Here is a 23674-nt window from a genome sequence, read left to right as displayed (position 1 = left end):
GAATCTTCTGTTCTCCAGTGGTTCCAGTAGCGGGTCACTCCTAACTCTTGGGACATATAACAGCAGTTCCCCAGGGCGGGGCCCACTCAGTCTCTTGGATCAAATAGCAGATTGCAGTACCCTCCTACCGAAAGTCACCTCAGCTGAGGTGGTCTTGTCTATGTGATAATGCCTTGTAAAGGAGTGGACAGAACGTCAAATAGCTGCTCTTCCATCAAAGGAAAGGATCTAAATGCTGCAGATGTAGCTGCCCCTCCTAACGAGTGAACTGTTATGCCCAACAGTGGATCTAAGCCTCTGGCTTTGTAGGCTTCAACAATACGTCCCCTTAACCATCTACTGATCGTAGATTTAGAGACAGCCTTACCTATTGACCTACTACTAAGGGAGACAAATTGTATGGACTTGGTTCTGTCTAGATAAATGTTTAAGGCTCTGCGAACATCCAGACAGTGCCATAGCTTCTCCTTCTCATGTTTTGGATTGGGGCAGAAAGAGGGAAGAACAATTTCCTCTGACCTATGAAAGGATGAGTTAACTTTTGACACAAAAGCAGGATCAGGGTGTAATACTACCTTATCTTGGTGAAAAACACAGAGGCCTTTGTGTATGGATAAGGCTTTTATCTCAGAAACTCTGTGTGCCGATGTGATCCCTACTAAGAAGATAGTCTTAAAGGTTAGCAGTTTTTGACTACATGAAGCCATAGGTTCAAATGGTTTATGGTATAATGCCTCTAGTATTACATTCATGATGGAAACCTGTGTGTTTGTGGTGGATTGATAAGTGCAATCCCTCTTAAAAAAGCTTAATATGAGGATGTCATGACAGCGTCTTGCCCTTCTCATCACCTCTTCCTGCTGAAATTGCTGCCACCTGCCTTCTGAGTGTACTGGTGCTAAGTCCTTTCTCCAAGTCTGCTTGAAGGAAGGTCAGCACGTCTGCTATTTTAGCTGTCATCGGATCTACCCTGTGCTCCTGACACCAGGAGGAAAAGGTCTGCCAGGTGATATTGTACACTTTATTAGTGGATACCTTTCTAGAGGCCAGCATAGTATCAACCACCTCCTTCTGGTAACCTAATCCAGTTAGATACCCCCACTCAACATCCAGGCTGTGAGTTTTAGCATCTCCAATTGTGGGTGTAGCGCCTCTCCCTGTCACAGTAGATCCTTCCTTAGGGTCAGGACCCAGGGTTTGGATACTCCTAGTCTCATCAGATCTTGGAACCAAACCCTTCTGGGACAAAAGGGGCTATGACTATGACCTCCGCCCTCAGTTCCTGTACTCTTGAGTAGGAACCTCTGCAAAACCTGCACTGGAGGGAAGGCATAAAGGAGAGCCTTGGGCCACTTTGCGTGCAGTGCATCTGTGCCCATGGCTTTTGGATTTCTTGTCCTTGATATAAACCACGGAACTTGGTTGTTTAGTTCCAATGCGAATAAGTCCACCATTGGAATCCCGAACCTCTTGCAAATTTGGTTGAAAACCATCTTGTTCAGGGACCACTTCGCTGAGTCCAGGGTCTGTCGACTGAGCCAGTACGTTCTCTTTCCCTGCAACATGCGTTGCCTTCATGGATAGAAGATGTGTTTCCGCCCAGTCCAGTAAGAGAGTTGCTTCTCGCTGTAGGAGTTTCAATCGTGTCCCCCCTTGCTTGTTCACAAAGGCTTTTGCCGTCATGTTGTCTGTTTGTATGAGGACATGGCAATCTTTCATAAATTGGATCGGAGCCAATCTGATGGCTCGTAATTCCAGGAAATTTATGCTGTTGGAAGCCTCATGACTGGACCAGCGCCCCTGAGTCATTCTCCCTTCCACATGTGCTCCCCAGCCAAAGAGTTGTTATCACTGTCCGAATTGGCTCTCTCAGGATCTGTCCCATTTGGAACCGATGTGGCGAAAGCCACCATTACAATGACTCTTTCACATGTTTGGGCACTTTCACCTTGAGCAGTTTCCTCTGGGCTATGGCTTTTTGGAAGGGAAGGACTGAATGGGGCATGTGTGGAAACGTGCCCATTGTACTAAGTCCTGGCATGAGACCAGAATTCCCACCAATTTTGCTAGTGTCATCACTTTCAAACTGTCCATTTGTAATATGGATTGTAGTAGTTGTGTTAACTTCATGTGCCTTTCTGGAGTGAGGAAGACTCTGTCCTCTGGATGGATGGATTGGGAAGGAATGAGGGAGCTCTTTTCCCTGTTTATGACAAATCCATGGGATGAAAGTATGTTTATCGTCTCTTCCAGGGCTGATTGTGTCTGTGCAACTGACACCGCCTTGACCAAGTTGTCGTCTAAGTATGGGTATAGCGATACCCCTTGGAGATGCAAGACTGCCACTAAAGTCACTAGTATTTTCGTGAAAACCCTGGTTGAGGCATTTAGGCCGAAAGGCAATGCCTTGTATTGGTAATGATTACCGTCATATGAGAATCTCAGGAATCTGCGATGTCTGTGTGATAGGTATATGTAAATAGGTCTCTGACAGATCTATCGACGCCATAGAGTCCCCTTTCTGGAGAGATAGGAGGATAGAGTGCAGGGTCTCCATTTGGAAATTCTTCATCTGTACCTTTCAGTTAAGCCATTTCAGGTTTAAGATTGCTCTCCCATTCTTTTTTGGAACAATGAAAAAGACTAAATAGACTCCCTGCAACTTCTCCTCCAGAACCAGTTCTATGGCTCCTATTTCAAGAAGATGGAAGATGGCTGATAGTGGAAGCTCGTGTTTTTGAGGAGACTTGTTCCTGAAGACTTCCAGGAATCTGTCCCATGGGACTGATCTGAACTCTATGCTGTAGCTCTTGGACACTGTCTCCAGCACCCATTTGTCTGTTACGGTCTGTCTTCACACTTCGGCAAAGTGTTGGAGATGTCCCCCTATAGCTGTTGGGGTTCCGCACCTGGCATAATCAGGTGGAGTTGTCTTTCCTTGTGCCTTTAGATGACTGATCCTTACCATTGAAGGATGAGGGTCTGGTGCCATGGGACTTTGGTTGCCATTTAGCCCTGTAGGATTTGGAGTAGTTCGACTTAGAGTCTCTCCTGTGATCCAAAAAGGGCTGGAACCTTCTCTTATCTCTGTCTCATTTTTTAGATGGGAGGATCTTCTTTTTGTCTTTGTCCTCCATGAGACATCTATCCAGGCCTTGCCCAAAAAGTAGCTCACCTTTTAATGGAACCGCTGCCGCATTGGCTCTTGCCAATGGGTCTGCGTCCCAATTTCTCAGCCGAGTGTTTCTCTGTGCCATCGCACTTGAGGCCATGGCTCTCGATGATTGCTGCATGGTGTCCAATGTGGCATCAGCTGCAAAGGCGGAAGATAAGGCAATGTTTTTAAATTCGTCCTTGACTTCCTTGGGTAAGTCTTTATCCGCCTTGGATAATTCTGAAGCCCATAAATAAATTGCTCTGGTTGCTAAGGATACTACCACCGAAGCTTGCAGAGAGTTGGCAGATGCCTCAAAACCCCTTCTTAGGGCTTGTTCGATCCTTTTGTCCGCAGGGTCTTTGGGTGTGCCATCTGCATCCAGTGGCGGGAGGGAAGAGGAGGTAAGGCTGTTAACTGGATCGTCCACTCTGGGTAGTTTAAGCCACTTCATGGCTTCTGGAATGAGAGTGTAAAACTTGGAGAAAACTGAATGAGTCGCCTTTGGTTTGGCTGGGTGTTCCCATTCTGCCTTCATTACAGAGAAAAACCCTGTTGGTAGTGGTGATAGTTGTGGTTTGGACCTGACCTTGGGAATAGTTTTCTCCGACCCCACTGGAAAATCTATTTTCTCTTCCTCCTTAACCTTAGAGTCATAATTGAACTCTAAGGCTCTGGTAATCTTTGGGAAGAGATGTGAATAAATGTCAGGAGGGAACAATCTGTTTTGAGGTGTCTGAATTATCTCCACCTCTTCCTCAGATAATTCTCCTTCTTCCTTAGAGGAGGAAAGCTCAGAGTCCTCAGATTCACTCCCTTGATCAGAAGGCTAGTAGTCTTCTATATCTATGCTTCAGAAGAACCATACTCCTCCTCATCACAATGCTTAGTCTTTTCTGTACTTTTTTTTTTTGCTTAATCCTGGCGTTCTGATTGGAATCCTCATTAGAGGTAGACTGCACTTCTTTTCTAATTATCTGCTGAATCCAGGCAAAAAGATTTGCCTTGGCATCTTCTCCAGACAAATCCACTACTGGACTTTTTACTCTGTCCTCTTGGGAAGGGAGAGCCAGACAAATCCAGGTCACAGGTTTCTGTATCCTTCGCCTTGCGAAATTCAGAGGTAGCTATTTTGTATTCCTTAGGGAGTACTGTAAAGGAGAGAAAGTACACAAAATGGCTGCCTTTCCTGCCTAAATTTTTATTACCCCTTCCATACCCTGCAGGCACCTCCCATGCCATGTAACTAGGGTTTGCACGCTCCCTTTCTCTCCCTCTGTCCTTTTCTCCATCAAGGAGGGCCCTACACCAGGATTCCTTGAGGCCCAGTTGTTCCCAAGGAGGCGGGGGGGGGGGAGGAAGCAGCGGTCTTGGGCGCCCGTTAAGTTGTCCCCGAGTGTTACTAGGTTCACAGGATGAACTCCCTGTGCTTCACCCTGTTGCCTACGATAAGCCCCCTTCTCCATGGGTCGCATTCAGACCCTACCTACTCTGATGCAGTAAAAAAGAAGGGCTTTTGGTTGTCCTGTCTGTCCTGGGCGTGCTGCCGGATCGCGACAGGGAAGGAGGCACTCACACGGCTCCTGCCTAGGCCATTACCGCCTTATCCACCGCCTCTTTCAGCGCCGTGAGCTCCCCCACGTCTCTAAACACAGCAGTTGCTGAAGGTGCAGGAATTGGTGCATCTTCACTATTGTCCTGGTGGGCCAGGCGGTGTGGGGAGGTTGCAGCTGCGGTCCTGGGTTTCTCGGACTCTGCCCAGCCTCCCAAAGTCTCTAAAGCCAAGAGAAAGGGAGAGGGGGAAAACTCCGTCTCTTTTCTCGCTGCTTCGGCTTTCTTTTCCTTTTGTTGTTGTTGTTGAGCTCAAGAGCTCAGCTGGCACGTCCTGCTCTGGAGGCAGGGCCAAGCAAAACTGAAAGCTAAGGGGAACAGCCCCTCCCTCCTGGACTAATTGTTTGCTGGAGAGGAGAAGCTAGATCCCAAGAGTCAGGACTGACCCACTACTGGGACCACTGGAGAAAGGAATAAAATAAAGGGAAAGGAAGAAAGGAAGACAGGGAGACAGAGAAATGACAGGAAGACAGGCAAGCAGGCAGGAAGGTAGGCAGCCCTTAGAAGCCTTTCTTTCACCCCCTTTCACTTGCAGGTGGGGGGAGCAAAAGGGAGCCTTCAAATGGCTTCCTGCCTCTTAAAGCAAGCAGCCCACTGTAGCCTAATTCAAATAGAATGCGTGAAGACTATTTGCAGGTGGAAAGGGGGCTTGAGTATAGAGAGTATAGAATATAGAGAGTCTGTTTCTCTGTTGCTGCTGCTGAACTTCCCCCTCCCTGTGTTGTGATGGAACATTCCTCTTCTGTCATTAAAGAGATTTAAGTGTTTTCTGTCAGAGTTTGCTTCAGTGTATATAGTTATTAAATGATGTTCAATGTTATTTAAGCAAGTGTGTGTGTGACATGATATTAGTTCCCACTGGATTCAATAACAGACTGCGCTATAAATGAAGAGGTGGAATATTGCCCCATAAGGAGGATTTTCTGGCATATTTTTTTAAAATAGAATATACACATATACCTCACCTTTCAAGCAGTAGGTGTGCAGGGTGTGTGTGTACTGGGCGAGTGCAACTTTGGTGGGGAGTGTTAATTGGAGGTGGCAAAACAGTGGCAGCGTTGTTGGGGGGGGGGCAGGGAGATGGACTGAGGAGAGGCAGTAGTGATCAGTAAGGCTCCAGGAGAACCTCTCAGCAGAGAACTGTCTCCCTCAGACGTCAGAGGCTGACTGGTTGGGTTCTGGCCTGATAGAACCAGCAGTAGGCAGGGCACAGAGGTACTGTGACAGGGATGAGTGCTGACAGAGTGCAAGGCCACTCATGTGGTTGCCACAACTTCCAATAAAAATTGAGGGATGTGCCAATGCGTTGGGCTTTTATTATAGCTATGATTCTGCCGCAATCCTGTTTTGGTTGTATGCCTCCACACTGAAAGCATATGTTCAGCCTAAACTTCTAGTATACCAAATAAGGGTGCAAAGAGGAAACTTCATTCCCTACATCATTTGTAATCTTTAAAACATTAACGGCTGTCAGTTCTATACCCACTATATATATCAGTTAATATTTATTCCATGCAAATGATACAAAAGATGCTACAGTGCTGAGCAATCTTAGAGAAAAATACTTTTGCTCACAATGCAGAAGTTTTCTTAGGAAAACTTACGCAAACTAATTACGTATTACATAAAACTAATTTGCTATCATGTAGTATTCTGCTACAGCATTCCTATAGCAACCAATACAATACAATGAATTAGCATAAGACTTTTTCAACAAAAGGAAACATTTTACATCAACTATAATTACGGTGTTATTTATATTCTAAACAAATTCCAACTGCATTACTAATAGTAAATAGAAAAACTGTTTTCTGCCCCCAGAGGCTGTAATTTGTTTGCTTTCATAGGCCATTGCTACACACAGTGAAAAGTGCTCATCCTGACTTAGATGAATCACACGACCATGATTACTTAAATCAAGCAATTTAAAATTTAACTTGAAAGAAGATGGAGAGACATTTGTTGCTGAAGAACAATAAAAAAAATTTTTAGGCCACAAGTATGCATCCAGTATTCTGATTTGTTGTCCATTCACTTATTGCTAACAGCTATGCGCCTGAGGAGTTCTGCAGTCACATCCTGTCTACTCAGTTTTGTTAAGAGCCTAGTCATTGCATATTAAACAGTGGAATTTGCTGGATTCTCAAAGAGCTACAGTACCTTGTAAACAAAATTTGTGTTTCACTAAGTTTAATTACAAAGTACAGTAGTGCCTCTAGACTAAACTTCTTGTCACAGATATTATGAAAGGTAAAAGAAACTCACTGGATTGTGCTATTAACCTTTTACCAAAGCATATTTACTTGCTACTTCTTGGTAGTTTACAATGTTAATACCTTAAAAAATGGAGTTCATTCTGTGGTTAGGTTGATTAGACTGCAGTACGGCCTTTGTGAAAATGGTAAGTAATCTGACTATTAAGGGGATAAATGTGGACCCTCTTATTTCTATAGGCTGGAACAACACTTGTTACAGGCAATGCTTTTAAGTCTTTCATTTTTAATGGGGAAATTAGCTAAGAGACTTAGTAGAGCGAATTTAGGAGTGAGGATCTTTTCTTTCAGTGAGACGGAGTTCGGGTTTTCAGCCAAGAATAGTTTAAACAGTTGTATTTTTATAGTAGGATATGTAGCAAGAGGATTTACACATACACACAGATCTTTGTACAAACAATCAAGAGAATAAGAAAATAGAGGTTATCGACAGAGGAATTCAAGGATTGTTGAAGCAGGTAATATTCACCTGATCCAGAAGAGGAGACATCCGTTCAATGGGAAGTACACGGAGAGGAACGCGAATGACCAGTATAATGCGCCCTATAGACCCAATTACAGGAGTAATTGTAATTACTGCAAATGGCGCCCTATAGACTGCAAATGGCGCCCTACAGAATGCACACCGAGGTGGGTTTTTGACCCACACTATATAGGGATTCGATGGATGGGGGTCGTTAGTTACCAAGGGGCTTTGATGTTCCATTGATGGCTATCTTGAATCGCTATGTTGGGAAGCTTGGAGCAATTGAATAATTTGTTACCGGTTTTTGGCTGAAACTCGGAAAGGGATCAAAGACTCTTAAGGGTAGGATCAATCAAATTTTGCATTTGATTGGAGTTAGCAAGGTAGAGGAAGAGACAACTGCCAAGTAGCAGAAGATCAGAGTGAGAGTAGTACTTACCCGCAGTTCCCATGTTATTATGCATCCCATTTGGGCGAAGGCGCTGGAGGGGGAATGGGTGAGACTACACTGAGAAACAGACTTCAGGCACCAACCAAAACAAGCTCTCTACTGGGTCCGCTCCACCTGATTAGATGGAGTGCTTTCTTGGCCTGTTTTTGGCCGGACTCCATTTTGTTTAACAGAAGGCGGAGACCCTCTCTCTTTATTTGCACTGGGGTACTCCATTTTTATCAGGCAGCACCTCTCAGTAACACACTCCATCGCTAGACTTTTCTTTCTAGTTCCTTTCAGTTTCTCAAAAGAGTTACAACAATAAACAGCTTGTTTTGGTATCCTGTAAATAAGTCAGCAGGAGGTTTATTCATATATAACAATGTTTTCCTATACAACATGTTGCTGCTACACAGAGCTGAATCAGAAGAGTATCTATCTATCTATCTATCTATCTATCTATCTATCTATCTATCTATCTATCTATCTATCTATCTATCTATCTATCTATCTATCTATCTAATTTGTGTCCCATCTTTCTGCCCCTTCAGAATCATCAAGGCAGCTAACAGTTAAAAACCATATCATAAAACCATATCATAAAACCATATCATAAAAATAGGGTTTCCAACTCAGAAAATAGCTGGGGACTTTGGGGGTGGAGATGAGAGACCTTAGGGTGACTTTCCCATTCCTTAAAATAAATAAATAAACATATAGAAGTGCAGTTCCCCTGAATAGTCTTCATTTCTTCAACCTCCAGGAGCTGCACTTCCACTAAATGAATATGAACACTCTCTCTCTCTCTCACAAACACACACAAACACACACTTCTGTGATCTCACTGGGGCAATTCACTCACAAGAGTTGCTGAATGTAGCCATCTGTTATATTCAACCACCTTCTTCAGACCAACAGGAAAATGAAAGCAGAGCAGCCTAGGTGGTGGAGTTTTCTTCCAAACAACAGAGGGACTCTAGTAACTTCTCTTCCTTTTTCACATGCTTTACACACTCACCGGGAAGACCCACATGGCTCTGCCTATTTGCCCCGCACTTTCAGCTTTCATCTTGCTCAGATTTAAAAGTACACACACAGTCCAAAACACAGGAAGTTTGCAGTTTTCTTTTAAGCTTGCACAGATTTAAAGGCACATGGTGGCTGTTGGGGCAGGGCTTCCTCCCGCCGGCCTGCTTGCTGGCAGCGGGGTGGAGCCTGCAAAACTTGGGGATCTCCTGCTGGGACCTGGGGGCTGGCAGGCCTACATAAAAACAAATCCAAAACTAAAATACAGACAATATTTAAAACAAAGGGCAAAGAAGAGCGATTATTAAGGGAAATGTCAGGAAAAAAACAAAAACCTCTTCATTCACTGGAGGAAAGCAGTGACAAAAGGGGACAGACAAATATCTGTGGGAAGAGAGTTTGACGTTTTGGTGCCACAGCTGAGAAGTTGCCACCCACATAATCACAAAATCCTGGTTTGCTACTCACCCAATCACAAAAGATGGGGCACCCAAAGCACAGCACTGGAAGATGATCATGGATGACAGATACATTTGTAATGGAATAAATGGCGCATGGAAGCTACTTCTTTCTAACAATGCAATCCTATACAGAATAACTCTGCATAGGAATGCATTGTGTTTTAGGTTACAAGCCAAAGACTTTCCTGGGAGTAAACTGTGGCAAATAAAATGGGAAATACTTCTCACATTGGGGCCAAGAATCCCAGCTACAAATACAAGTTGATGGGGTGTGAACTGGCAGAGACTGACCAAGAGAGAGATCTTGGGGTCGTGGTAGATAACTCACTGAAAATGTCAAGACAGTGTGCATTTGCAATAAAAAAGGCCAACGCCATGCTGGGAATTATTAGGAAGGGAATTGAAAACAAATCAGGCAGTATCATAATGCCCCTGTATAAATCGATGGTGCGGTCTCATTTGGAATACTGTGTGCAATTCTGGTCACCGCACCTCAAAAAGGATATTATAGCATTGGAAAAAGTCCAGAAAAGGTAAACTAGAATGATTAAAGGGTTAGAACACTTGAAGAAAGGTTAAAACGCTTGGGGCTCTTTCGCTTGGAGAAACGTCGCCTGTGGGGTGACATGATAGAGGTTTACAAGATAACGCATGGGATGGAGAAAGTAGAGAAAGAAGCACTTTTCTCCCTTTCTCACAATACAAGAACTCGTGGGCATTCGATGAAATTGCTGAGCAGTCAGGTTAAAACGGATAAAAGGAAGTACTTCTTTACCAAAAGGGTGATTAACATGTGGAATTCACTGCCACAGGAGGTGGTGGCGGCTACAAGCATAGACAACTTCAAGAGGGGGTTAGATAAAAATATGGAGCAGAGGTCCATCAGTGGCTATTAGCCACAATGTGTGTATATATATATATATGTGTGTGTGTGTATAGATAGATAGACAGACAGGCAGACAGACAGACAGGCAGATATAATTTTGGCCACTGTGTGACACAGAATGTTGGACTGGATGGGCCATTGGCCTGATCCAACATGGCTTCTCTTATGTTCTCAGTAAAAATGCTTAGGATTGCTCCCTCAGAAATCCACTTTTAGTATCAACCACAACTAATTTTTTAATTCAATTACTGACAAAAATATAGTATCTATAGATCAAAAATCATATTTCCATGGCTTCTTCCTTTTCTAATTTGCAATCATTTACAGATGGGATGAAATAAGGATGATATTTTGTGCTTGTTGAGAAAGCCACTTCCTCCAAGGGAGCTACACAGTTACCACACATTGTTAGAAGAGGAACAGAGTGTTCATGGAACTTCCTGCCTCACAGACCTCCTCCCCAACATGAGAGTACTTTTTTCAGCAATAAAGCATATTAATAGTGGTTTTGACCACAGAACCCTAGTTCAGTTTCTCTGAAAGAAAATTATTGGTACAGGCAGAAAAGTGGAGGTATCCAATTATTGCCATTGTTCAATGTCCAATGTATCAGTAGAAAATATGCTTTATTTTTTGACTGATATCTAAACTGAGTATCATGTAAACCTCTATCATGTATCAGAGAATATGAAAGGATGATTATTCCATCCTGAAGCAGAGGTCTAAAGCAAAAGAGTTAATAGACTAAGTCAAATTTCTGGCTATAACCATCCTGGCCCTCAATATCCTTTGATGGTTACTTGGTGACCATCAAACTCTGGAACATCAACAGAAGCCACAACATTCTTGACACTGAACGAAGGGCTGCAAGAAAGGCAGGGAACAATCTACTGCTTATACCAAGGCAACCTGTAAGCAGCAAGACTACTTTTTAGATTGTAGTCACAGGTCCTTCCTCTGTTGAATAAATTCTGAATATGACAGCTTATCCACTTAAAATCTCCATGATTTAAATAATTCCATTTGATGCAGAGGAATTCAAACATGTATGATAAATGTCTCAACAAAAATTAGAACTTACCCTATAGAAAGCAGTGGTTAATGGCAACAGTGCTGCAGCAATGTTATACTCTTCTGAAGTTGAACAATCCTTTGTGGTCAAACCAAAAGAAAAAAGAGCAAAAATTAATTAACACATCATATAAATTAGTTCACCCCAAGTATAAGTCTTTCCATCACACGCTTTCCCCAGTGTTTGTGGCCTGGAACCCTATGGAACAAATGAATGCACATTTCTTGGAAAAAATGAAAGATAACCTGTATGGCCCCTTCCAACTTTATGATTGTATGAGTCCATATTTCTTGAACCAATCTGGAAACAGAAAAATTCTAAATTCTGAATATTGCCTGTTCTTAGCAACTAGCTCATAAATCATTATTTAGTGCCTATAACTATGCACTGCACAAACAACAATTCAGTAGACATGGCTCACATGCTTTGGTGCTTAACCTCCAGCATTAAATGGAATGAACTATGTAAAGTATTTACACCTCTGTGGTAGAGTATATCTTTTGCATGCACGAGGCATTGGAAGTATATGGAAAGGAAAAGAGGTTAAAGGGAACTATGAACCCACTTTATTATACAGTTTTTTTTCATAGACTGTTAAAATTTAAGGTGTGTTTACATTAGGCTTCCCAATCCCCAAGTCCCAGTGAAGGATTCCCCGGTTTTATAGGCTTCCCCACTATCCCAGTCAGCTGGCCGGCAGGGGAAGTTCCTCCCCCACAGCCACCCTGTACCTCTAGATCTTGGGCAGGACCTGCAAACAGGTCCAGTTTTAAAATGTTTGTGTGCCTTTAAATTGGAGCAGGAAGTACTTCATGGGGAAGGGTTAGCAACAGCAGACCTTGTGAGAGCACGGCCCCTCTGTTTGTTTTGCTTTCCTTTCGGACAAGTGTGTGTATGTGTAAAAGAGCAGCGTAGCCCCTGTACTTTCCAGACCTCGTTGTCGAGGCACCAGAGACTCCTGCTTTGTTCTACTGCTTCAGACCAACACGGCTGCCCACTTGCACCAGAGACAGTTAAGCGTGTGTGTGAGTGAGAGAGAGAAAACGGGGGAAGGGGAGGGAACTCTATTATTCCCTATGGAGACTTATTCTCATAGGAAATAATGGAGAATTGATCCGCGGGTATCTGGGGGGTGCTGTTTTTTGAGGTTGAGGCATCAGATTTGCAGCATAGCATCCAGTACCTCACCCCAAAATACCCCCCAAGTTTCAAAAAGATTGGACCAGGGGGTCTAATTCTATGAGTCCCAAAAGAAGGTGCCCCTATCCTCCATTATTTCCTATGGAGGGAAGGGATTTAAAAGATATGTGGTCCCTTTAAATGTGATGGCCAGAACTCCCTTGAAGTTCAATTATGCTTGTCACACCCTTGCTCCTGGCTCCGCCCCCAATGTCTCCTGGCTCCACCCCTAAAGCCTCCTGGCCCCACTCCCAAAGTTCCCAGATTTTTCTTGAATTGGACTTGGCAACCCTAGTTTACATACACTAAATAATTCATTTTAATGCAATTTGCTGTTAGATTTCACTATGTTAAATTGAAAAATCCACTTGCAAACAGTTGTAATGTGAACACACCTTTAGTTTGGAGAAGAGAGGCAAAACAAAGTTTATTGGTATGTGCCTCATTCAAATCTCTCATTTAGCTGTGTTATACTACTGGAAAATATACAGATAAGTTGTTGCTTTATTATGGTGTCAGATGCAATTATTGCTGGGTCTATCCAGTGATGTCATTATTCTGACAGCCAGAAACTTCCTAAGGCCTCAGGAAGAAGTCTTTGTCAGTCCTGCTATTGAAGAACCTTTTAAAAAAGGAAATGCTAAATACTGAATCTGAGGCCTCGTGCATGCAAAAGATATACTCTACCACAGAGGTGTAAATAGTTTAAATAGTTCATTCCATTTAATGCTGGAGGTTAAGCACCAAAGCATGAAGAGATAAAGAAGGAAAAAATCAGAGCATGTGAGATAAGAAAAAGGGCAGGGTCAAAGTAAAGAACATGAGAAAGAAGAATGAGTTGAACAAGAAAGGAAGTAGCTGGTTCAAATAGATGAGAGATCATGATTGCCCAGATGTTTAAAGATGCTACAAAAATGAACTATACAAAAACAGAGAGGCCTTGCCACCAGCCTTATAATCTCACAGAACAAATGAAGCCAAAAGATCAAGAAATCATGAGCACAGCCAGGACGGATGGGAAAGAAATCCATCAGAAAGGAGTACTAAAAGGTGCAGGATTTTGAGAGAAAAAGCATAAGTAAGGCTTAATCTAGACATGACACAATGAATCAGTTTTTGGGGAAAATGGATGATTTGAATCAAGCATTTTTAATATCATGTCTAGCATAAATCTAAAGCATCTTTTAGGTTGTCAAAAACTGCTAGAGCAATGCCAAAAACAGGTTGGTTGACATTAAGCCCTTTTCATTACTACCCAATATTCTCAGCTCTGTATAAAACACAAAACGATATCCAATTATATAAATTAAATAAACTGTATGCTGACACAGAATATTCAGTGACATCCTATAGTAAAACAAGGCCTCAAGGAATGGAAGAGATGAGTGATTTCCAGCAATCTTGGAGCCATTTGGGTATGCTATTAGTAGAAAAAGTTGCAGAGTTCAGGCTGTATAGGGAAAAGGAAAACAAAAAGAATCGTGCCATGACTATTGCATGCACCAAGCTTAATGCTGTCTGCACCTGGAAAAATGACAACCATCAGGGCTTTTTTTGTAGAAAAAGCCCAGCAGGAACTCATTTGCATATTAGGCCACATCCCCTGACACCAAGTCAGCTGGAACTGTGTTCCTGCTCAAAAAACCCCCTGATGACCATAATGAAAAACATGGCTGCTGTGGGTGAAGTACCAGGTTCCAGATGGCTGCTGTTTATCACAGGCCCTCAGAGCTAGGAGTGCTCACTCTTTGAGAGGTGGGGTGCCTGGGACTGCAATGTGCAGGGATCACTCATCCGTACAGATGTGTGGTTCTTTCCATGACCCCAGTCCTTAATCAGAGTGGCTGGACATTCAGAAAAAAAAATCTGGTTCTGCAGATGTCCTTTAGCAGCAGAAGTAGATCCATATAACAATACAGCAGAATGTTTTTTGCACTCCAAATATCAGAATTCCTAGCTCTGAAGTCACTGTTTGTTAGGAACAACAACAAAAAGTTAAAGCTGAAAAGAAAAGTATGGAGGGAACCTTACACTGTGATTAACTATGGATTATCCTATTCCTGTTGCTATTTTCTTCCCTTCAGAAATGACTATTTAAGTGAGTATCAGCAATATGGGTTTTAGTACATTCAGGATGGGAGTGGCGGGGGTGGGGGGGAAGAGTTTTGAATGCAGTTTTTCCATTAGTCAGACTTGGAAACAAATTACATCAACTGCAAAATTTTTTTACCTAGATTTACCCTAAATAATATTCTAAATTTCAGCAATGGAAAACATCTGTCCTGGGCAACTCTACAATACTTTGGATCAAGCAGCAATCAAAGCTAGCAATGACACTTTCAAACATTCACTTTCTACAAGCAAAGGATAAGTTTTTTGTTTTTTTCATCCCCAACATAGGAAAAATTCCTACGTATAACAATCAGACTAATTTCCAATATTTCATGTCATTTCATGTTGCTATCACATTCCGTTATGAATAGAAAACTCATTGGACTAGCGCAGGGGCAGGGCTTTTTGGGTAGAACAAGCCCAGCACAAATTCATTTGCATATTTGGCCACACACCCCAACATCACTGGAAGCAGATCTACATTTTATTTTTTTTAAAAAAATCAATTCACAAACCTACACAACAAATGGAGGGAAGGAGGGAGAGAGAGAGAGAGAGAGAAAGAAAAAGAGAGAAAGAAAGAAAGAAAGAAAGGAAGGAAGGAAGGAAGGAAGGAAGGAAGGAAGGAAGGAAGGAAGGAAGGAAGGAAGGAAGGAAGGAAAGGGTTAAAGAAATACAAAGAAAGGGAAAGAAAGAAGGAAAGTAAGGGAAGAAATAAAGACAGAAAGAAGGAAAAGAAACAGAAAGTAAGAGGGGGAAAGAAAGAACTGTTTTACCATCACCACAAGGAAATGCTGTTGCATGGCTTGATCTCAGGCCCTGGGAAGCTGCTGTGTTACCTGGGCACCAGGAGGCTGCCATGCAAGTGCAGCTCAGCCTCCTCAGTACACCTCATGACCTGGGCACTAGGAGGTCACCATGCAAGTGTGGCTTGGCTCCTTGAGCCAGGGCTGAGCCAGAACACTGCTGAAGCCAGCCAGAACAGTGTTCCAGTGTGTTTCAGCTCAAAAAAAGCCCTGACCAGGGGTGTCAAATGTCTATCCCATGAGCCACACCCATCTCACCCAGGGCTTTAATCAGGCCCACAGGGCTTTTTCTCCCCCTCCTGTCTTCACCCTTTGAAGCTTCAAGGATGACTAAGCTCCCTGCTCTGGCTATAGGAACACTGAAAAGTTAAACTGATCTCCACTCCATTAAAACATATTGCAGCACAGTCAACGTTGCAAGAAAAATATGGAATGAATTTTCCATTAAGGTCTCTGGGCCCTATGTATCATTCCACATTTTCTTTCCAGCTTTTCTTCCTGCTGCAACAGGCAAAGACAAGGCAGAAAGCTGATGTTCACGCTTTCTGGATTTGTGTCCTTGCAAATAAAAGGTTGATGCTTTGAGCCATCTTGTCTCTGCTCAATGGACTATAGATTATTCTATTCCTGCTGATGCCTAGTGAGCACTTTAACCTGGGAACCCACAGCCAAAGGGGGATATTACACTGGAGAGACACTGCCAATCTGAGTAGACTGGGAATGGGGGGAGCTTACAATTCCATTTCATTGTTTTTCCAGTCTCTGAGAATTTTATATTTTTAGCTTCTGCTGTGATCCTTGTGTTTTTTCTTGATGTTTTATTTTTAAAATTGCATTGTCAAATTCCACTATTCCCCCTCTTTTCAATTTTAAACAAAATACTGGAAGAGTTTCAATAATGTTTGTATTTTATGCTAAAACATAATATCTTTAATTGTGTTTTTCTGTGTCCTTTACAACGCTTATGACACAGATGGCCCGGCCCCACAAAGTCTTATTTGTGTCATATCCGGCCCTCCTAACAAATGAGTTCTAAAACTCTAGTCTAGAGCAGGGGTGGCCAGGCTGTGGCTTAGGAGCCACATATGGCTCTTTCACATGTATTGTGCAACTCTTGAAGCCCCCACTGCCCCATCAGCTGGCTTGGAGAAGGCATTTGTCTCTTTAAATTGCTTCGTCAAGCCAAGTCAGCCAGTGACTTGGAGAATGCATTTATAGTTAAAGTTGCTTTCTTTCCACCTCTCCCTCCCTTTTCCTTCCTTTGCTCCCTCAAACATCTGATGTTCATGTCTTGCAGCTCTCAAACATCTGACGTTTATTCTATGTGGTTCTTACATTAAGCAAGTTTGGTCACCCCTAGTCTAGAGGGTCTTGTTTTTAATTTTTTTTCTTAAGACATTGAGAAACAGAAGAATGACATCCCCTGTGTCTAAGCACATCTGAGTTTCTTTAGCAAAAATGCCATGCATGTTTCTCAATACTGTCATGAGGCCCATAGCAATAAAGTTCAGCATACTCAGGCTGTAATCTTCTCCCAAGGAAATGGTTGGGATGCCAAGATGCCTTTTGACTTTTATTTCACAGCAGGACTTCATTCGCAGTAACTCTGTCCAAATCTTAAACTACACCATCTGTGATATGCTGGCCCACACCAGAATCTCTATTAGTACTGTACAAATATTTTTTAAATTAAACAATTGGAGGGGAGGGGGCTTGAAACACATAAAAAACTGGGAAGACACAAGTGATCAGTAGCCACTCAGCATCAAGATTATAAGGGGTTGTTAGCTTACGATGTTTGAACTGTACATCTAAAACCTGTGGTTCAGCAAAACACTTCTGAAATGTCTGCAAAATGAATACAAAATACTCTTAAAACCACTTTACAGAATTTGAGCTAATTAAATTAAGCAGCATTGGGAGAAACTTAACAGTGGAATAACTATAAAATAGTTGCAACATTCCAATACAGCTATCAAAAGAAATAGATCACAACCAGACAAACACTGATTCTCACATCTGCTTCAGGATGCACAAAAGTTTATTTCAAGAGTTCATGAAAAACCCTAACAAAAATTACAATACAGAAATTCCTTAATATGGTGATTTTTTGTTGTCCACATGGACCTCTACAGGAGTAAAAATGAAAATTAAGCAATCACTTCCTTCTCCACTCCTTGCACCTAGTTTTCCTTAGACCAACTAGTAAATATAGTGTGAAAGTGCTATTTTCTACTAACATTGGTATTAGGGTTGCCAAGTCCAATTCAAGAAATATCTGGGGACTTTGCGGGTGGAGCCAGGAGACTTTGGGGGTGCAGCCAGGAGACATTGGGGGTGGAGCCAGGAGCAAGGTTGTGACAAGCACAATCGAACTCCAAAGGGAGTTCTGGCCATGACATTTCAAGGGACTGAAACCTTTTAAATGCCTTCTAGGGGCACCTTTTGCAGCACATAGAATCGGACCCCCTGGTCCAATCTTTTTGAAACTTGGAGGGTATTTTGAGGAGAGGCACCAGATGCTACGCTGCGAACTTGGGGCCTCTACCTCAAAAAACAGCCCCCCCCCAGCCCCAGATACTTGCGGATCCATTCTCCATTATTTCCTATGGGAATACTAAAGTTCCCAGCAGATATTTCCCTCCCCTCCCCCCGCTTTCTGATGAGCCTGAAGCGGAGGGAGGACCTCCAAACTGTGGGATCCCCTGCTCCCACCTGGGGATTGGCAACCCTAATTGGTATAATGTCCCCCTTTCTCCCACAATTTTCTCAAGAACTTAATTTTTTTTTTAAAAAAAAATTCATTTCAAATATTTCTATTTCAGATTGCAATTGAAATTTCCAAGGGGGTGGATTTTAAGAGAGAAAATATATTCAGAGGAGGCACATAAGATGTCCATTCTTTCAACCCAAATGGAAAGCTAAGAAAACTGGGAGGGAAACTATAAAAATAAAAAATAACGGTGATTGGATGCAAAAGCAGATCAAGTTTGAAAAGATCTAATTGCAGCTTGCATTGCTTTTAGACAGGATGGAAATAGGGTACATGAAAATATTTATATAGATTAAATTAATGATCAGGCTTCATATACCTGCCTAACATACAAGTAGGAAGGTTACACCATATCATTTACACAATACTAGTACTATAACTGTAGACTGAGGCCCCTAACCTTATTCAACCTGCAGGCACCTTTGGCATTCTATCAGTGTGGTGGAAGCAGCCACAAAATGGATGCCACAAAACAGCTGCTGCAAAACATGAAGGCTGCCACAAAATGGCTGCTTCAGTTTAATTTCAATCACAAAGCAAAGAACCTTGTGCTGTGGAGGCAGCTGCAGTCAAAGCAACATTTAGGGTTGCCAGGTCTGTGTTGGAAAATACCTAGAGACTTTGGGGGTAGATCCAGGAGAGGGTAGGGCCTCAGTGAGGTGCAGTGCCACAGAGTCCACCTTTTAAAGCAGCCATTTTTTCCAGGAGAACTGATCTCAGCCAGCTGGAGATCAGGTGCAAAAGCAGGAGCTCTCTAGGCTCCACCTGGAGGCTAGCAATATTTTAAAAAATCTGCACAGCCAATCAAATCTGCAACGGCCAATCAGAAGCCCTGCTGGGTAAAAACTCCATCTAGCCTTCAGGCACCACATTGGGGACCCCTGGAATAGATGTACTACACTATTTCCTCCCCTTGTGCTTAAGCTACCTGTTAATCAATTTCATTATCCAAAGTCCTTTACAAATTATAGAGTAGAATACATTCTACAAAAAGGAAGAGAACATCTAAGAAATATGATATCTGCTATGCACCAACTTTATCAGCAGGAAGCTATCTGAATTAAGAAGTTTTTAGGGACAGACAATTTTAAAATAGTCCCACACAGAATTGTAAACTTAGAGAGTCATTTAGTCCAACCTTCTGCACAATACAGGAAATTAACAAATGCCTTCTGCCATGTCCCTCCCCACCCCAGTAACACCTGCTCCACACCCAGAAAATGGCAATCCACTCCACCAACCCCTCCCCTCCAGGATCCCTGGCAAAACTGGCCTGGAGAAAATTGCTTCCTGACCCCAAAGTGGTGATCAGTATTTCCCTGAGTGTGTAAGAAAGAGTCATGAGAACTAAGCACTGATGCAACCCTTCCTGCCCTCCCTCTCATGATTTGCCTGAGTTCACAGAATCAGCATCCTGCATAAGTTTCTGAATTTTCAAAAGTCTAAACCACACCAAGTAGTCAATTTGTGAGAAAAATAGTACAGGAATTTCCACATTTACCATACCAGATTGCATTGATTGTTTAAAATGTGAAAGATAAAAAGCCTGAGAAATAATTTTAGATGATTCTGCAATTGTGAAATTACTTGCAACCATTTAAATATATTTACTACACAGATGCTTCTGTCCAGAAACTGAAGTTTCCAAACAGCATTATAAGACAATAGGTAACTGTAAGGAACAGGAGGCTGTCCTGCCCTTGAAGGGAAAAACAGCCTAGGGTTGCCAGGTTTTACCTGGCTGCCGGTAGGGGATGATGGTCTTCTTCCTGGTGATCTTCACACGTGCAAAGTGTGCCTGACACAATGACATCACCTGGAAGTGATGTCATCACATCGGGCACATCGGGCGGAGGATGTTCTATCACTTGGTAAAAACTCTATGGTTTAACCATAGTTATTGTAGAGTTTTTTCCCAAATGCTAGTGTTCCCCATGTGGCGTGGTCAGCATGATGATGTCACTTCTGGGTGAAGTCATCACACCGGCACTCTTTGGGGATGGGGTTCCCCTACCAGCCAGTTCTATGGTGGTGGGTTGGAGGTCCCAAAATCAGGTGACCCCCTGCTGGGGGCAGGGGAATGGGAGCCCTAGCTGAGCCGATGAAACTGCTGCTCCAGCATGCAATCACCCTTCACAAGGTGGATGGAATATTGGGGAAGGGGCAGTGATGAGCAGACCTTGTATCATTTAGTCTGACTCTTGGGAAAGGGTAGGTTGGTATCCTGTTTGTGTGAAAGGATTCAACCTAGTGGTTAGTCACTGAAAGCCTATTTGTACCAATCAGCATTAAAGAGAATTCAAATCACACTCTGAAGACACAAGTAGCTTAAATTTATGTGTCTCAGTCAGGGTTCTCCTTTGACCATCTAGACATTTGTGCTGCTGCTATTTTCTTTAAAACCAACCTGTAAATAAATAAATATTCTTTGTAATTTCCATATAGTTCCTACCACAGTGATATCTGTACTCTACTTGCTCACCACAAAATTAATCTCACAGCAGCAAACCCAAAGACATTACAGTTGCTACCCTAAGAACATCTTGTTAACTTGATGGAAAGTTTACAGATTAACACAAATCAGTCCCCCATATCATAAGAGGCTGTCCAGGTCTGCTCAGTTGGTAGAAAATGCCAGTCATAGTAAGTGTTTATTTATGTTATTTATAGTACACCTTTCTCACTTGGATTCAAGGAGGATTACACAGAGTGATTCAATACAATACTTGGATGGAACATTCAATAAATATTGCAATATGATTAGGGTTGTAGAAACAACCAGAAGTCTAAAAACAGAACTAAAGTATAAGTAACATGACACATAAAATGATGCAACATTTCATAGTAGGATACTAGTTTCAACAAGCTATACACAGTAGTCTAGAGAGCCTAGTCCCGAATAATTTTTCTAAGTAACTTTGTTAGTCTTTTAGTGCAGTGCATGTGTATTGCTGCATAGAAAAGCTCACTTGCATAATTTAGTTTTGCATAATTTGTGAAAAGCCAGGAGAATGGGAGCCTTCCTAACCTCCTCAGGCATGATATTCTATGAGGTGGAGGCTACAATGTAGAAGGCATGTGTATAGGCAGTTGTTGATTTGCAGGTGCAAATGGACAAAATCAACAACTGCCTGAAAAGTGTACAATGTCTGGATTAGATGTAAAAACCTGAATAGATGAATATTACAAAATCAAAGGTAAAATCAGAAAATGTATTCATTTCAATATAGTGAAGTAGAGAAATAACGAGGTCCGCACACATTGCTGGTATGAAACGAATTTTACTTTGGCACCTAAAGCAGAACTTAGCCGGCCATAAGCCTCTAAAATTACTAAGGGAGTTTTCGCACTGACCTTACTCCGGAGCGACGTCCCTCTTCACCGCGCAGCGTCTGCGCGGATTTCGCACCAATTGCTCCGCAGAACCCGGAAGAGCCGCAAAGTCCCACGGCTTTTGAGTCGCAAATGTAAACTGGTTTTTGGCGGTTTACATTTGCGACGCAAAAGCCGCAAGACTTTGTGGCTCTTCCAGGTTCTGCGGAGTAATTGGTGTGAAATCCGCGCAGACGCTGTGCGGTGAAGAGGGACGTTGATCCGGAATAAGGTCAGTGCGAAAACGCCCTAAGTTAAAATCATCCTACACCCAGCCAGTTTTATTCACACCCAAAACAAGCAAGCAGGCCCCCCAAACTTATCTAACTCAACATTCCCCACCCCCTTGCTCTCCTTCTAGTATTTTTCTATACCTCCCGTCTCCATGCGTTATCAGCTGTTGCAAGAAGCTTCTCAGTGAGGCCTCTTTGTGTTATCCAATACACATCTGTGAATCCACACCCACTGAAGGCTGTCTTCTTTTAACAAACATTGCATCAGACACCCTCTTTTTGAAGGCAAAAGCATGCTTTCATTCATTATTATACGAGTATTCATTAATTATTCAGGGATCCCCCTTTATTCCTCCCTTTCAGTATTCTGAAAGCTTACTTACTTAAGTCTGAAGGAGACTGACCATCATCATCATCAAACAAATTAATTCTGTATGCCCACTCAGGAAGAGCAGCTAAGTGACAATTTGGTTTCGACATTCCCAAGAAGAACTGAAATGACACTACAATGGGGTATTGAAATAGTATATTGACAGAGATGGGGTAAAGATGGGTCACAGGAGGAGGAGAGACAGTGATGGGATTATCCATTCACACTGGCACATCCCAGTATTTTCTCATCTGGAGAAGATGTATGTGTGGGGAAGAAGGTCACTCAGAGGCATGCCTTGGCTATGCAGCCCAGCCTTCCAATATGGAGTTTTCCTGGTCTCCATCATGGGGCCTTTCTGGGCACACAGTAGCTTGAGAGGGCCCCCCATGTCTTTTAAGGCTACCCTCTTTATTTGGCAGCACTCTGGTATCAATTTTCCGCCACTGGCACCGCCCAATCCTTGGAGGGTGTGTGCCACACTTCATGGTGCACAGCCAATCAGACTTCAAACAACCAGGGTTGAGACACAGTTGGGACAAAGGGAAAGGGCTTAGGAATGTCAACTATCAAAAATAGGCTATACATGAGTTAAAAATATAAAATAATCCATTCATGGTATATGCATTGAATAATTACATATGTCCAGTCTAAATTTGTGAACATAGATCTTGGAAGGATCCTAGAGAACTTATTTATCAATAAAACATTACTCGCTATGATGCAAGAATACAAGAACTCATCTCAATTTCTAAAACGCATAAGGGACATATGCAAGTGACATGCTATAAACTGAATCAACTCATGTGCCTTTATGGCAAATACCTTGTTGTAGCCTGGGTGATTAAAGATATACACATTCAGACATTCTTGGAAAGATTGCCAATTGTGGGCAGTCCACATTTGGCCACATTATTTACAATAGAAAACCCATTTCCTGACTAATTCCTTGTTCCCCTCCTCCCTTAGTCTAACAAAAGGTCTTCTTTCTTGAGTTCATGGAGAGTTTGAGTGCTCTATGCATGACAATCTTTTCACAGGGAAATCTGTTTCTATTGCAGCCAAAAGGAATTCTTTTTTCTGTTAGCACAACTTGGAAGTGGCAGTGGGGCTGCTGTGATCAGCTGGGGCAACTAGCCTTTTGCTAGGCAGAGGAATTTCCCTGGAAATGAGTTTTCTCCACAACTCAATTTGAATGGGGTTCTGGGGGAGGCCTTCCTTCCAACATCAATGAGGCATGACCAGGCATATTTCAGGACCTCTGTGAGTAGATATGGAAGAGCCTGGAAAACATACTTGGAGAAACAAACAAACAAAACAACAATAATAGGTGCTTTTCCCCGTTAAAGCTTTCCTTGGCTGTCCACAAATTGCCATAACTTGAGTCTAGGCTTCTCAGCCCTCCCGCCCTGGCGGGGGACCCCAGGATTTCCACCCTCTTCCCCCG

General features: G+C 42.6%; 1 protein-coding gene across 1 annotated transcript in view; it reads right to left on the bottom strand.

The window, feature by feature from the left end:
- Nucleotides 1-23674, bottom strand: part of SBF2 (SET binding factor 2) — a 540115-nt gene that overhangs the window by 135581 nt on the left and 380860 nt on the right. Inside the window, exon 17 of the mRNA XM_060263154.1 lies at nucleotides 11392-11460. Coding sequence (XP_060119137.1) covers nucleotides 11392-11460 — 69 coding nt within the window. The remainder of the gene's footprint in view (nucleotides 1-11391; nucleotides 11461-23674) is intronic.

This window comes from Heteronotia binoei, chromosome 21 (genome assembly GCF_032191835.1).
Source record: "Heteronotia binoei isolate CCM8104 ecotype False Entrance Well chromosome 21, APGP_CSIRO_Hbin_v1, whole genome shotgun sequence".
Taxonomy (NCBI): Eukaryota; Metazoa; Chordata; class Lepidosauria; order Squamata; family Gekkonidae; genus Heteronotia; species Heteronotia binoei.
The sequence above is the reverse complement of the archived record's forward strand: the minus strand, read 5'-3'. Positions and strand labels throughout refer to the sequence as shown.